Consider the following 16,432-nt stretch of genomic DNA (forward strand, 5'->3'; position numbering starts at 1 on the left):
GGAGGAGGAGAAGGAGGAGGAGATGAGGATCGCGCGAATGGTCGGCTGCAGGTACAGCCTGTATACATTGCCAGGACAACGGATTCCAGGAGGTCTATGGCAGATGTGCGCGCGCTGCCGCGTACACGACCGACAGGGCGAAGCCCCATCAATTTCCCATTCAATTCGCCAGGCCCGTCTTCCGCATCCTCGCGTCTATCTACCTATCTACCTACTCGTCTTGCAGCTCGCACAGCGACTCGCGGGGATCGCTTTCGCGTAAGGTAGATATTCCGTTAGCGGAATCCTCCGGCTTACGCTTCCACATTCTCGCGTTCACTGTTAGACGCGGCTGCACCGCTCGCATTCTCGCCTCGCGTTGCGTCGCTTGTGTGTGAACGCGAGCTTTGTATATTCAGATACAACGTAACGTAGATACAACCCGGTATTAAACGGTCGTATTTCGACCGATTAAATGGAGCGATATCCTTGAGCGGCCACACCAAGGTACTATTTCAATGTTCTTTACGGCACTAACGATTCCTATATCAATGAAAAGAACAAAACAATCCACGAAGTTTTTAGCAAAAGTCAGTTGTTGCTAAGGAGAAAAGAAAAAGAGAGGAGAAAAGCGAAGATCGATCGATATGATTCCCTTCGGAGAGTTTGACTACCTTCTCTAGACATTCTTTCAAGAAAATATTCTCTCACGTTTTCTATTTTTTTTTTTACAAGAGGAAAATATAAGACTTAAGGAGCATAATGATATATTATTCATCGAGGGCTTTTTTACTTTATGTATTGATACAATTCAATTTCATGTAAAATGAAAAATTAGATATATTTATTCTATTTTGTTTAAAATAATTATTATTACGAAATAATATATTATAAAAATATACCATTTACAATCATCGCTACAAATGTGTTAGTGTAAGATACTTATCGATCTTTTCTGGCTTGTCTATAAAGAACACTCGTAGCAAAGTCTATTACATAATGGCCTCTTGACCGAACGAAGGATTTTGGAGTCTACCCATAATATTCTCGATACAAACCGATATGACGTTAATCCGGATTATTCTTCATCGTACATTACGATGTTTCTGAAATCGAACGTCAAACAAGATTTTAAATATGTATTTTAAACCTCTTTTGAGTGTCGAGTAACTTTGCAAATATATCTTTAATTATATCTTTGATTAAAAATTATGTTCAAGTAATATAAATGCAAATTTTTATATTATAGCAAGAATAATATTTCCTTTGCTTTTAACATAGAATTAATCTCTTTAGATATATAAAATGTTCTACATGTTCTACACTACATATTCATGTAATTTTTACAAATATCATATGGAAGAAATGATTTGTTGAATGTTGTCTAAACATTTGGTCAGATACAAATATAAAAACAATTTTATTGGACCATCAAAATAATGTAGAATGTTTAAACATGATGCAAAACTTTTAACATTTTACTAACAATCTTGAGTATCTTTTTGGGCATAATTTTAATGTCTAATAAATTATTCTATATTTGTAACTAGTCAAATTTTCATATGTTTTAAGAAAATCGCTCTTTTTCCGCGTACAGTATTAGAATTTTAAATCGATGAACAGTAACACTCATAACGATTATATTTTGGCCTATTCTTGAAAGTGGAGCAAAATTTGAATCGACATATTTTCTTTTTTGTATAGTTGCATGATGACATGACCTAGAAATCGATCCATTACCGAAATAATGCCCTCCATATATTCGTTGCATCACAGTGCAACAATATGTGTAAAGAAGTTTTATGTCTATATAATCATGGTAGGCAATCAAATAATGTATTTTAATTTTATATTGTTCATTTTGGATATAGTTTCATTATTTATCTAATTTCCAAATTACATATCCATTTTGTAGTGTCACAATGACAACTAATAAATAAAATTATTATAATTTATTAATACACTAGTAACATAATTCAAATATATCCCAGAACACGCATGCTATGCTTCATGATGGTGAATATTATTACTAAATATTCATTCTTAATCAGCAACAATTCTATTAACATAAAACTCCTTTGATTATGAATTTATAATAATCTCTTTGTGTCACGTCATTTTGCTATTGCTATTTCACATATTTTTGGACGAAAGCATCAACTCACGGAATAATCGAATCATGCGAAATAGTAGTACCAGTTAATAATTAGTTAGTTATGCATATATTTCAGGAGTATAATACACGATTATCTCTACGTAATGTAAAACTTTTCAACTTTACTCTTTAAAACGTAGAAAAATGTATTACGCTAAAGTAGCCATATTTTCCAGCAAGTGCTTTCACAAACCGTTTTGTTCCTGAAAACGAGGAGAATATGATATTTATACCATTGCTCCGTCCAACGGTGCAGTTACGACCGCAGGATCGAAAAACAGATTCGACTGCAACCGCGTTATGAAAGCTGTTATGAAAACATAGATCGGGCGCGAAGTCCCGCCAACAGTGTTCATTGTCTCTTGTCCGAAGTGCAGCGCAACGCGGCGCTATTAACGGAGCTCCTTCGAATCTTTGACCCATGACTCTCGTTAAAATAATCAGTTAATTGGTTAATTTCCGAGTCCAGGCTTGCGAGATTTCTTGTCATCTCCGGCCGGTTTTCTTTCTCGCTCACGCAATTTGCCGACCGTCGTGCGACGCGTGCGAAAAGCCTACTCGGCTGCGCGGTGACATATTCATCGAGGTCTTTGACGCGATGTCTCTCTTCCTTCCTCTCTCTCTCTCTCTCTCTCTCTCTCTCTCTCTCTCTCTCTCTCTCTCTCTCTTCTCTCTCTCTTTCTCTAATGCATTCGCATCCTCATGCCATTTCGCGCGTCAATGCGCCGTATAACAGCGCATACCTGCTTGCTGCTTTACGGCGACGATGCCCCGGGCGTTATGACGACAATTAAGCATCGAGTAAGAGAGATAGAGATAGAGGTAGAGAAAGATAGATGGATAAATAGATAGCTTGCTAGATAGATAGAGAGAGAGAGGATAAGTAGAGAGAGAGAGAGAGAGAGAGAGAGAGAGAGAGAGAGAGAGAGGAGGGAGGGAGGGAGGGAGGAGGGAGGGAGGAGAGAGGAAGAGACAGAGAGCGAGTCTTCCTTTGACACGATGTCAATTCCTGTCTTGAATCAACCGATTCCATTTCCCGCTGAACGATCATTGGGAATCAACTTCCGTCTCGCAGCGTGCCGTGAGGTAATTTGGTTAGCTATTTTAGAGGCATAGAGTATCTTAGATAATTACCAAGTTGAATTAGTATCGTAATAATTGCCACGATAACTGCGGAACTTAGATGACTTTAGCCATGAAGCTTGAATGATTAATATTCATAAGCATTTTGTTTTAGCAATTTTACAATTTAAGAAAAAGAATTCGCTTATCGCGTGGTCAGCTTAATGCTATATTATATATTAAGGCGCGCGAGAAGTGCTGTTTTATTATACATATGCGCGATTAAAGAAAATTGTGTGGCTTCGCTACAATTATTAATTATCCCGCTTATCTCGCTTGGTCCGTTGTTTTGTGACGCACTTTTTTCCAGTCGTTTTTCACGTCCTGAGTCTTCGCTAGAGAGAATTATCAAATCATCACGTTGTTGTAACAATGAAAGAGCGAGGGGAGGGTGCGGCTAATTAAGTATCGACCTGCCTACAGGAGTAACAGAGTAATACATAATTACGATGTATTCTTTGGATACTCGCTCGGGGAGAGCTTTTTGCCCCTTCACGGTTTTCCTAACACGCGGCGAAGACTAATCAATTTTCCATTCACCGGCAGCGGCTGATGGATGACTTACGATCACGCCGGGTTTTAATAAATCAACATCCGTCACCGCTACCCGGATCTGTCATCAGTCTTCTTAGGGTTGACCTCGGCAGAAGTACGCGACATAATAAGCGCAAAATCGCCAATTGTTGTCTCGTTGCCACGGCGAGCACAAGCGAGATTGTAGATGTCGAATCGCCAGATTCAAGACAAATGTTGGTTTATCCACCAATTTTCTTCGAAAGTATTAAAAGATCAGAGATTATGATTTGGAGACAAATTGCAACACACACACACACACACACACACACACACACACACACACACACACACACACACACACACACACACACACACACACATATACAGGTGAAATACAATAAATAAAAACGAGATTTAATATATCTGAGAAAATCATGAAGCACGAAGTGAACTTTATATTTCCTTCATAGCATCCAGGCTGTAATATCCTGCGATATATCTGATCTGCTCGTAAATTTCCGCGAAAGAAAGTAAAACGGCTGGAGGGAGACGGAAACGCGGCGCGCGAGCGAACGAACGATATATACACACACACACACACACACACACACACACACACACACACACACACACACACACACACACACGCACGCACATATATATCGCTTTCTTATTAATCGCTTCTTTCTTCCGCGGATGATGATGGAAAGTAACGGATGTAACGGAAATTTCTTGGGCTATTGATTCGTATCGATAATGTGTGTCGGGTGATAATTGTGTGCTGTGTACCATCAAATGGGATAACAAGAAGGTGAACAAAATGATTCGTCATTTTTCTAAGAACTCGCTTCGTGAAAGAAAACACGCAGGATGAAGGAAAAACATGTACGTAATAAAAAAAGTACGGTTCATGATTTCGCTTCCAATAATGTAAGAAGATATATACGTTTATTAATTGAGTTACAGAGTGTCCTAGAATCATTCTCATATCGCTTTTAACTTGAATATACATATAGTTTCAGATCATAAGTATGACGTATTATCACCGAAATTCTGATGATGTCAGCAGACTTTTTCGACCTTTGTCGAGGGATTAGTGATAGGTAATTACATCGCGCTTCATTTCACTCTAAAAGCTGATTCTGTGAAGGCCTGGAAGGTATTACCGTCAGTGCCACGAAGGGACAAACGTCGGGTGTGGCTTATCTGAACGGACGAGCGGTTTCACCGGAATTTGCTTGTAACCGCTTGTAGCCGCAGTGCATGCTAGTTCAGCATGTAGCGTGTATGGTAATTACTTAACAAAGTAAATATGATTTCGTATGTTTATATATACGTTTATATATCTGAAAAATATTTTTTCCAAATCTAAGTTAAAAATAACGTAAGTAATAAATAATTTTATATCACGAATTACATATAAAAATGACTAGTACCATAAAAATATTATTAAATAGAAAATTTTACTACTCCAATGAGTAAAAGTATGATATAAAATCAGAGAATCAAAACAAAAAGAAATAGAATACATGATTTACAGTTGAAATTTGAATTGAAATAATATTATAAGAAACAATATTATAATGTTTTAAAAATAGGCTTAAACATAATTTCAAAATTAAATAATTACAAATTGTGACGTTAACATTATTAGAATTTCAAGTCATTTTTTTCTTTTAAATAGTCTTTATATTTGCAGTACCAAATCCGATAGATCTATTTCAAACAATATATAGAATTTTTTCTGTTTTACACAAACGACCTAGTTCCGTCATATCATATTATTCATTGTGGTATCTTAAAATAACGCGTGAATTTATTAACTTACACGTGTGATATAAATTAATGACGTTGTTATATATATTAAACAATTGAAGCAATTAATAGATAGCAGTTTAATAGTAAAATCTGAGTAATTTCTTTTTAAACAATTCTTTACACGTTTTTTTTAAACAGTTCTTTACACGTTTCTATTATCCAAACAAACTTTAATTATCAATTATATATACTATCCTACATATACAATTTTGCTATCTCGTTATGTTATGTTATATTTCCTCTGTTCGAAAATTGTTTTGCTTTTAACATTATGCCTCTATTAATTATCTATAATGTATTATTTTTATATTAAGCAAGCGGTTTCATCCTGATATTCAAATGGACATTAATTTATGTAATATTTACTCTGTGCTGGAATTATTTTGTACGTGTAATATCATCAATCTCATCACTCTCACGATTATACATTCTCTTTTACACAAGTAATTCAGAAAGTTCTCACATCTCGTCTCTCGTCAAAATTAATAATAATCAAAATTAATAATAAATTATTATCAAATTATTACATGTAACGACTAAAATTATTCTCTCCTCGTACCAAAATCGCTTCGTCTCCAACCGCTATAATTTCTCTATCGATTAATACGACGTTTTTCATCGATCGTTCAATTTAATCGGTAGGGGGTGTCGTACTAAGACGTCTATGGTGGATACATAATGGGGCAAGTACGTGGCGCGTAGTACGTGCCACGTAGCCGGCTTATCAGAAGCGTGCAGAGGATAGCAGGCTTATCGACTCAACGGCTTGACAGGCTTTCACGTCCTTTCCCACCTTTAGGTAGGTAGAGCGTCGAAAGATGATGAGCACCGATCGAAGGACCCCGGGGACTTTCAGCTGTTCTCTCGGGGCCACCCTCGGTAAGCTCTATACGAAGTCGTTGATGCGTCGTGAGGTACGAAGGAGATAGCGCGTCGTGAGCTACGCTGACCGATATTACTGTGCTTAAGAAGCTCATGGCCGTTCCCTGATATGGCTACAGTGGTAAACAGAGTTTCCCCAGGCACCCTCTTTCCAGACGGCTTAGCGCGAGCAAATATATTCCGCGCCGTGACGGATCGGAAAAATCGGGAAGGAATTAGTCGGTCAAATATGGGGATCGTCTGGTAATCTTCTTACCGGCATTCGTGCTTCATCGAGTCGTACTTAGCAGGCTAAGTTCAGACTGCGTTGCTTATAAAAAGAGGCTTAAGATCTTTATAGGAGCGAAATCTATATTGAAACTAATAAAAGCCTTCGCTTGAGTCGTCTTCCGATAACGCGAGAAGATTTCGCAAAATAATTTTGTTCAAAAATATCTCTTGCGATTTTTTGAAGATACATATTTTGCATATAATATAGAAAAGATATGTTCCTTGTAATTTTCCGTTTAGTGGATAAAAAAAATTGTTAACTGCAAACTTGATAAATTACCAAGCTTTTCTAAGCTTGGTACTCGTTGCTGGTTATTCTCGTATCTGTATATTTGACATATAATGCGCTTGCTTCGTATATCATCGGATGTCGTCGATGTAGATGGACGAGAAGAATATGAATGACAGAATTAGAATGTGATACTTACAGATTGTAGTGCACGTCTGCCATGTTCGGTCGATAGCGAAGAGCTTGAACGAACGCTTCCTCCGCTTCAGCTACTCGCCCCTGCTCGCTGAGAATGCTGCCCAAGTTGCCATAAGCTAGAACCGTAATAGCGTAAACATTATTTAACATCTTGTAAAATGTTGGTCAGCAAAATGTTAAATGTTAAAAGAAGACTCGAACCGATATGATTATTCGAACACAATAAGTGCAAATAAAAATTTATGGATTTTGAAAAATGTAAAAAGCGGAGCGCATTGAAAGGAATAATAGAAAACGGTGTTTGTATAGAAAACTGACAGCAGCGAAGGTAATTATTAATGGATAGCGCAGGTGCGAAATACGTCTTACGCTTTCGGTGTTAATTATTATCCTAGCGGCAATTACTTGAGAATTATCACGATCAAGATACGCCCGCCCATCATTTCTCTGCTTACGTGCTCGCTTGTAGTTGAATATTCAACTCGTTAAATGATCAGCAGGAAGTGCCTCGGAACATAGTTACATGCTGCGCGCACGCACACCGCACCTATACACATTACCTCTCAGACATAAAGGCTAATATTTTCATAGTTATTACACTTCCAGCGCTATTATGTGGTATTTCACAAGTGCAGTTTGCACAGAACAATTTACTATTTGAGTAAGATTAATTCTGACAAATCTCAAAATGTATGAAATAAAATCGTTTCAAAGCAGTATCAAAAACACACTGCATATTGAACATTATTTTCACCACCGATATAGATTTACAATTTCATTAAATATATGTATTGAATATGCATATCCTTTTTTTAACTTTATTATTTTTAAATAAAAAATAATTAAAAGGAAATAATTTTTAAAAGTGAAGTTAATTGAAGTAGCAGGGAGAGAAAATCGAAATATATATATTTTTTTTCCAATTTTGTAGACACATTTTTTTGAGCGTGTAATCTAATCGCGATTGATACATTATAGCTGTACGATCAATGATCAAATCGCAGTTAGCCGAGGGAAATATCGCTGGAGTTATATACACACGCGTTAAATCAACGAGTAGACATCAACCAGACGGTTGAGTGACTCCGCGGCCTTGGTGAGGCAAAGGGAAGGATATACGTAACTGTGAGTTGCAGATTGTTGAACAGGAAGGGAAGGTTTACGGGAGAAGGGGTGAGAATGGACATGAATGCAACGTCCGACGAATACGCGCGCGTGCGCGCGCGCGCGCACGCGCGTTCGCGTCGGCGACCTCTGAACCAACAAAATGTAAATTTATTTCTCGTAGCGGAGCAGCCTGTTAACACGGTAACACGCAATTTCTGTCGGCGCAATTAAAACACGCTGCGACGTCGCTGCTGGCGCCGGTAGTAGCGCGTTATGTCGGCGTCAGCTCGCGTGACTGTCCGCTTTACGCCGCCTCTATCCGCTCTCTCGTTCTCTCCTCTCGTTTCTCTCCCTCGGTCTTTGTCCATCCCGCTCTCCTTTGCGGGAACATTAAAAAAAATGAATGGAAATTAGGTGGGAATGAAAAGTATCCTGAGAGAGAAGAAACGAGATTGTTTCGCGAGAACGACGGGCAAATGTCGGCTCGCGGAATTAAGACGAGCAGTTCTAAGATTGTTAATTTAATAAACATGGAGATGTGGAAGTGAGGTTTCTCAATCGAGTTAGCATGTACAGTCCTCTTATGTTCATCAAATCAAATTGGAATTAATTTCTTGAATATTTTAACAAGAATGAATAACTTTGTGTATCGATACGTGAATGAATTCTAATGATTACTGATTCCAATGATTCCAATGGAATATTTGCTGGATAATCAAGTTTTAGAATCGTTTTATCTTTCATTTCAAATGAAATGATAAAAATACTGATGTCGACAAAGTTTAACTTTAGAATGTTTAAGATTAATCCAGTTAGTGCATAAGAAATAAAAGTCTGAGCGAGATAATCTTAAAATAACGTAATGCGGCCGATGACGTGAAACAGATGCGCAGCGCTGATGTGTGGCGCAATTAATATGAACTACTGTCCGGTAGATTAAATCGTGCAATCAATCGTTAGATTATCGTGAAAGTAAATGGGGCGGATGGAATGTAAAAAGTGGCAAAGATGGATGGGGTGGATATTCCAGAGTGGTACGCATGTGAAGGAAGAATCGGTTAACTTATATGACCGATGCTCCGATACCAAGTTTAAAAATCAAATATCCAGCCGTTTTCCCTTTGTAAATTTATTCGCAAAAAAGTCATATTGTTTATGCACTTTCGAGGCACTTTTTAATATACGAAATAGGAAAACATTGCGAAATTGCTTTCAATATACTGGGAATATAACAGCGCGAATATAGGCGGCAACAGTCATGGAAGAGGTCAAATTAATACGGCAGGAACTCGTTGCGTCTCTCCGGCAATATACTCGCGTTGTATCGCGCGGATGAAACGCGTTACAGAAACGAAGCAAAAATTCTCGCTGGCGAGAGAGAAGCCGGCCGAGCATTTACGTTCGCGCGGGACTGTAAGTTAAAATAATTACGAAAAAGTACACCGTAGAGGATAAATGCCGTATGAAAGTGGATAAAAGGTAAAAAAAAGTCGGGACGGATTAGAAGGATGCATTAGATTAAAGGGAGAATCCGACGAATGAGAAGAAACGAGAAACTCGCGTATGCTCTTAACGCGTATATGTTGGCGCGCATAAGACGTTTCCGTCAGATAGATTAAAAATATGAGGGATATGCAGAGATGGAAAAAAAAAACGAGAGCAAAACACGGTTATTCTTTCAATGTATTAAACAATTGTAATCGAAGAAGTATCACAATCGTTTTATTATTTACAATATTATTGGAAATGAGGATTATATATATTCACTTTCACGTGGAAATTAAAGCTTCATTTAAATTTTGTAAATGAAATATGTATTATAAAAAATCCAATATATTTATTTTCTCATAAACTTTTCGAACAAAATTGTTTTAAAATTAATTTATCAATAATTATGCTAATTCAAAACATTTAAAGAAATTTTCGATAAAACTTTTTTTAATTATTTCTAAGCATAAAATCAACAATTTTTGTGCAAATATGTATTTGTGGATTAAAATATATGTTAATTCTTATCAAAATAAAATTGTAAAATTTAAAAACCTTGTGGAAGGAAGGAAACAAAGCGTAAAAGAGAAAGAAAGAAGTCGCATTTATTTCTCGTTGTACACCGTGTATTCATCCTTCCGATGATTTTATGGACACGGTAAACCCATAGTTGCCTACATCGAGAAGCAAGATGAACAGGAGGGATAACATATGCTCGGTGCTACAATAGCTCCGACGTTATAACGAGAAAACAGGCGGTGCGCGATACCCGTCGGCGTCGGCTTCGTCGGCTGGCAGGGAATTTCACTTTTACATGGTCATATATTCGCCGCGGTGACGCGGCTATCGGGCTTCGATCAACGTGCAATGGCTTTTTATTATTAACGCGCGCGGCACGTTTTACTATCTTTATGTCTTTAATCCGTCCGGCGAGGTGGCAACGCACGGGACACCGGTTGTTCTCCTCCTTTTTTTACGATCGTGTATAAAGAGTGACGTTCTCATAGATATTGTATGCATTTAAGGGCTCATATAGTCGTAGACGACGAAATGATCGCAGCTGATAAAAAATGTTATCGGCGGTAACGATACCTCATGAGATATTGAGACGAGATCGAACCTATATGATCGCATGGACGTTAAAAAAAAATATATTATTCAAGAAATAGGAATTTTTTTAAATAACTACTCTACTTAATGAAAACTGTCAGATGTATTCTGATATCCGTTCTCTTACTTTGTCATTTTTTCCTCTTTTTTATTATGCTTTATATACCTGCGTATTTTAATATTCGAGTATATTTAATTACACATCGCAATGTCTGTAGAAAAATTTCCCAAAAATTCTAATCTAAAATTCGAATGTGTATATTGAAAGTTTGAAATTTTGTACTCCAAACTTGATAATGCAGTTTATATGATATTTTTGTTTTATATTGTTTAAAATTTTTTAATTACGTGATAACTTATATTAACAAAGAGAAAATAAAGAAGTTTGAATATATATCCAATATTTAAAATTATTTGTGAATTTGAATATTTTTTCTTCACATTTTTTTAGACCGCAATTAATATTAATCGATGGCTTACCTTTTGGTGGATTGACGTGCAGCGCGGATCTGTACAAGCTCTCCTCGTCCCTCCAATCGGTGTTCCTCACGAGTGTTTTCGTTGACATCACACCGATGAGAATCGCCGTCCCCAGCAGCACCGCTCTGCCGCGCGTCCTGGACCCATTTTTTCTCGCTATCCGATAGCATCCGGACACCGCCGCGCCGACCACCAAGCAGGCGCCCACGCTGGGCAGGTACAGTATCCTCTCGGCTATGACGAAGCCCACGTAGAAGAACAAATTGCTCGCCGGGAGGAACGGGAGCACGAGGAAGCCCAGGGAGACGGCGACCGCGGTGGCCGTAGTTTGTCGGCCGCCGGCGTTTACGCCGTTCACACCGCCGTTGCTGCTCGGCCTCTTGGCACAGTGACAATCACCGAGCGGACTGTTGTTATTGTTGTTGGCCGCCCGACAGCCATCCGTGTGGCAACCGCCGGTACGTCTGCCGGCACACACGGGACACCTAGACGACACCGATCGTGGATACGTCTGTTGCTGGAGCAGACTCGCCATCGAGTCCCGCGGGCGAGGTCTTCGCAGGCTCTTGACGGCCCAGAACGCCGCGCCGATCAAGGCGGCATATAGGCACACGGACTCGAGATTCCGCGGGTCAAGCGGGCTCGTTATGCGCGGCACGGCATCCATCGACCAGTCGAAGCTCAGCGTGCTCGGGCACAATAGCATTCTTGCGCTGGCCGCCGGCAGATACAGGAACGTCAGGCCGCGCGTCAGCCGCGACGGATGCCTCGCCGTCGGATTATCCGCGCTCGCGAACTCCGGCCTGCTGCCTGCGAGCCTAAGCCGCCCCAACGCGAGCAGCGCAAGACCGCCTGACAGAATGCCGACACTGCGACCCCGGGTGAATCCGCAGTTACTCTGAAATTCAACGGAGTTGACAGGTATGGCATTACTCGTATAGTTTCAGCACCGTGCGTCGTACTAAACGGCGCTTGGCTAAACTAGGTCAGCCATTGCACATGAGAGACAGACATGTGTCGGTGTGGTATGCGCTATAAGGAATTATTTAATTCCTTAGGGACATACGACTGTCAAAACTAAACCGGTTAAATGGTTACATCTTAATCAAAATGTGTGTGTGTGTGTGTGTGTGTGTGTGTGTGTGTGTGTGTGTGTGTGTGTGTGGTGTGTGTGTGTGTGTGTATGTATAAAGCGAAAGAGTAGCTCTCTCTGTAAGGTGAATTGCTGATTTTATAAATGCTCGACTTGACTCGCAACATATTTTTTCCAATGTAATAAAGAGAATGACGTCATAGATTTAAAATACATAATTACAAGATAGCATGCGAATACATTCCGTGTGGTAATACACGTGCACGCATATGATATATATGTAAATATATATTCATATATATATATATATATATATATATATATATATATATATATACGTATATAGAAATAATAAAAGTACCGTAGAAATGCATTACGAGGTATCTCGAGAAATATGATACCGTAATAACGCGACGCGACGGTATTTCTGTTGTCAGTTCATCGGCTGTACGTTGTTTTCGCGTTGCTATATCGTACTTCTTTTTTCCTATGAATAAGCAGAAAGGAAAAAGGGACGAATTGGAAGTATGAAAGCCTTCAGTTGTCGAAGTGATGTTTGCCTCGGCGAACACGGCGTTGCATCCGACCGGAAGGTAGTTTCGGTCGGATGGAAAGGAGAAAATCGTTTGTCCGACGAATCGGTGAACAAGACGAGTCTCGCTGTACAATGCTCATGTTGACGAAACGTGAAAGGATAACAGACGTTTTATCGTTTATGATAAACAAAATGTTATCGAAAAAGGGGAGAATGAATTCTTATTACGAACAATCAGTTTTAGTAAAGTTACAAAACGTTATTTATAATTAAACGTTATTTATAATTTATAAATTATATAAATAATTTAATTTATATTGAGCAATGAAACAATAATACAACAAAAAATAAAAATAAATTTTGATAAGTCATCATGGTTAATAGAAATAAGATTATTTACTAAATAATTGCATGTCAGTTACTTATCAGATATATTTATTCGACATTTTTGTAGTATATTAAATAATAAAAATATATCATTATAAATATGCACAAAGTGGAATATATTACACGATGGCCTGCGACGCATTCTGTAGATTATATTATTAGATTATATTAAACTATACGAAATTCGCGCGAAGAGTCTTAATGAAATTTCCATCCGCGGTAACCGCGGCTGGAAACGCGATTCGAAAGTTACACAGACAGTCGGATCAGGCTGAAATAATAGTTTGCGGTGAATTTATAATTCACGTTAAGCACGATTACGCTCTTCGCCGTGCGCCGAGACACTCGTCTCGTATCTCCAACTGGAAATGGGAACTGGCGCAAAGTGCGCCGTAAAGTTCGTTAAAAAAGTTAGCTGACGCGAAATTGAATGCCACATCATCGTGTTTAAGGACGGTGTCGCGCGCGCGTTTTACCGCATGGTGCTTCCGGTATGCCTTATTACTTCGCATTACCCTTTCCCTATTCAACTCCACCCTCTCCCCCTCCCCTCCCTTCCTCTTTCTCTATTCCAATTTTGTATTATTCCAAAGTTTCTTGCGCGCCGCGAGTTCGAGCGTCGCAAAAGAGAAGAGACACTACACAGGAAGATTTGTCGAGGCACAGACGTGAATAGTTTAAAGCTCGCCTTAATAAACGAACGATACGTCGCGCTTCGTGCAAACTTCCACCAAGTTCGTTACAACCGTAAGATGTAATTTTCCGGACGATGCGAGCGGGTTACGATGAGGGCGGCTGTATCCGCGCGGCGCACCAGTGACTCCGTAACCGCTAATTCCGAACTGAAACTTTTGCTATAAAGACTTTCTGTGACAGCGACAATTATCCATATTACGTAGAATAAGGCGCTCTGTATGTTTCGCAAAACCCACGTAACATTACGCGGTTAATAGTAATTTCCGTCGATTAAGTACTAATTTACTTGTCGACCGTCGTCTCAGAAAAGCGATCGATAATAGGAAAATTTTCAATAATAATTCTTTTATTATTTCCGCATAATCGATCGTGTCGTCCATTCCAAATTCAGATCAACATTAATCATTTTATAATTTCATAAAAGATGAAAAATATTCGGGTAATCTATATAAAAATCGTGAATACGGTGAATGCGGTGAATTTGTTGTTGGCTTATATTAAATTTAAATGTTACTGTTGAAAAGCCTTTACTCTTTAAAAAAAGCTTGATCATTTGAATTCCAAATGTTTCGGTAATCCGAATACGTTCTTGCATCCGGATATACTGGAATTAGCTTAGATTACTGAGGTTGCGCTATAATTGCCGTAATTCCATCACTTATCGCGGATTTTCTGTTCCGCGACGATATTGTTTTATCTCCGATAAAACGGCCAACGAAGCATCCAAAAGGAAACAAACGTCACAGAGCCGGATTTAACGTCGCGGCGATATTTCACGAGGAGATATCCAGCCGGCTGTTCGATACTCTCGCTGAATCGATAATCTGAAAACCAGATTTTTTCCAATTACTTCGCGATCGTTTCGGACAGCTCGATCGTAACTTAATAAATTTCCGCTCTCCGCCCTTTGCGCGCGTTTTCCGCGTCCATCCTGGTTCTAGTTCTCATCTGCCGAACGTCACGTCTCGTTTGTCTCTCCGGATCTCGCTGCAGCTTCCGCCGTTCCACGCATATTTCCGCGCGGCCGAACAAAGCGAGCAGAAAACGAGAAAGAGGAAGTACCATTGCTAATGCTGGTGACGTTTCCGCTTTCGAATGGCGAGACATTTCCGCTTTGGACCTTGTGATTCACACGGAAAAAACAACTACGATCTTCTCTTTTAAAAATTATTAAATTTGATACCATAAGTAGATAATAATTAAACAATTATAAAGCATTTTATTTAAAATTTTTATTTGATACAAGAAATATATAAAAAGTTTTATTAAAAAAAAAAAATAATCTTCCAATCCTTTTTTAGTCCTTTAATCCGTCATTATCGCACTCGACTATAAACTTTCGTGGTGAAAAATGGTGAAGCACAAACGGTTTATATTCAATCGACGATGGATATCTCAAGTTGGATGAGAAAAGGGTGGAAACCGCGGAAGGATGCAGTCGACGGTACGAGCTGAGGACGAGATGGAAATATAATAAGAGAAATATGAAAGGGAAAAGGAGGAGGAGGGGAATGGGAGGCGAACGAAAAAGAACGAAAAAGATGTGTAGAGGCCTCCGAGACGATGAAAGAGGGGGTGTTGGAAAATGCGATCCTCTTGGCACTCTTCCAATCGCGGCGTAGATAGGGAGGAAGACGGGCGCACGTCATGCATCACGCGAGGCGTCCGATGCATCCAGCGCATCCGGATGCACCGTGCGCGAAAGGAGATGACGAACGAGGATTCTTGGGATTGCGAGGGGAAGAGGATGACGGGATAGGGTGTGAGTGTCGACGGTGGTACGCGCCTAAAGGTGGAGCTTTTGGAGGAGGGCGGGCCACCGTGTGTGCATCAGCTCGCTGTCTTCGTCAGAATGCAGCGCGTTGCAACGGCACTGCGTTATCGGTTACACGCTTCCCCGAATCCGTACGTGCGCACGCGGGTTCTGCCTGTCTTCCGCCTTGTTTCCTTGTCGAAACTTTCACGCTCCACAAAACGAGACGCGCGGATAAACGACGACGCGACTCTCTCGCGCGTGGCAATCGCGGAAATCGTGCGGCGCGTCCGTAAACTGATATCGATTCGCGAAATCCCATCCCGATAGTCCTATCGAAGCGAACACGTTAACTTCCAGTCTCAAAATTAAAAATACTTTAAAATTAAAAATACTTTAATCTTTATTTACATCAGTTCGCAAAGCTTAAACGCGCTTAAAGATTGATTGCACGTGTTTATACGATTATCCCTTTGGCCGAATGAAATATAATGATACATGAAGCTTAGCTCCTGCGTATAATAGAGGAAATATTAGAACAGGAATAAATTTTGGAAGTGAAAATTCATAATAAAGATTAAACGTAAATGGATATAAATAAGTAAGATAGAGCT

The 16,432-nt window shown here is 39.4% G+C and overlaps 1 protein-coding gene across 3 annotated transcripts in view; it reads right to left on the reverse strand.

The window, feature by feature from the left end:
* The window catches only part of Tmtc2 (Transmembrane O-mannosyltransferase targeting cadherins 2), a 194,545-nt gene that overhangs the window by 64,602 nt on the left and 113,511 nt on the right, over positions 1–16,432 (reverse strand). For all 3 annotated transcript variants that reach the window (XR_016141111.1, XM_011647049.2, XM_089083943.1), the window contains exons 4-5: positions 11,355–12,252; positions 7,171–7,285 (exon numbers count right to left, since the gene is read on the reverse strand). Coding sequence is in view for 2 of the 3 variants with exons in the window: in XM_011647049.2 (XP_011645351.1) it covers positions 7,171–7,285; positions 11,355–12,252 (1,013 nt within the window). In the remaining variant the exon portion in view is untranslated. The remainder of the gene's footprint in view (positions 1–7,170; positions 7,286–11,354; positions 12,253–16,432) is intronic.

This window comes from Pogonomyrmex barbatus, unplaced genomic scaffold (genome assembly GCF_055798465.1).
Source record: "Pogonomyrmex barbatus isolate J1 unplaced genomic scaffold, ASM5579846v1 scaffold1, whole genome shotgun sequence".
NCBI classification, from domain to species: Eukaryota; Metazoa; Arthropoda; class Insecta; order Hymenoptera; family Formicidae; genus Pogonomyrmex; species Pogonomyrmex barbatus.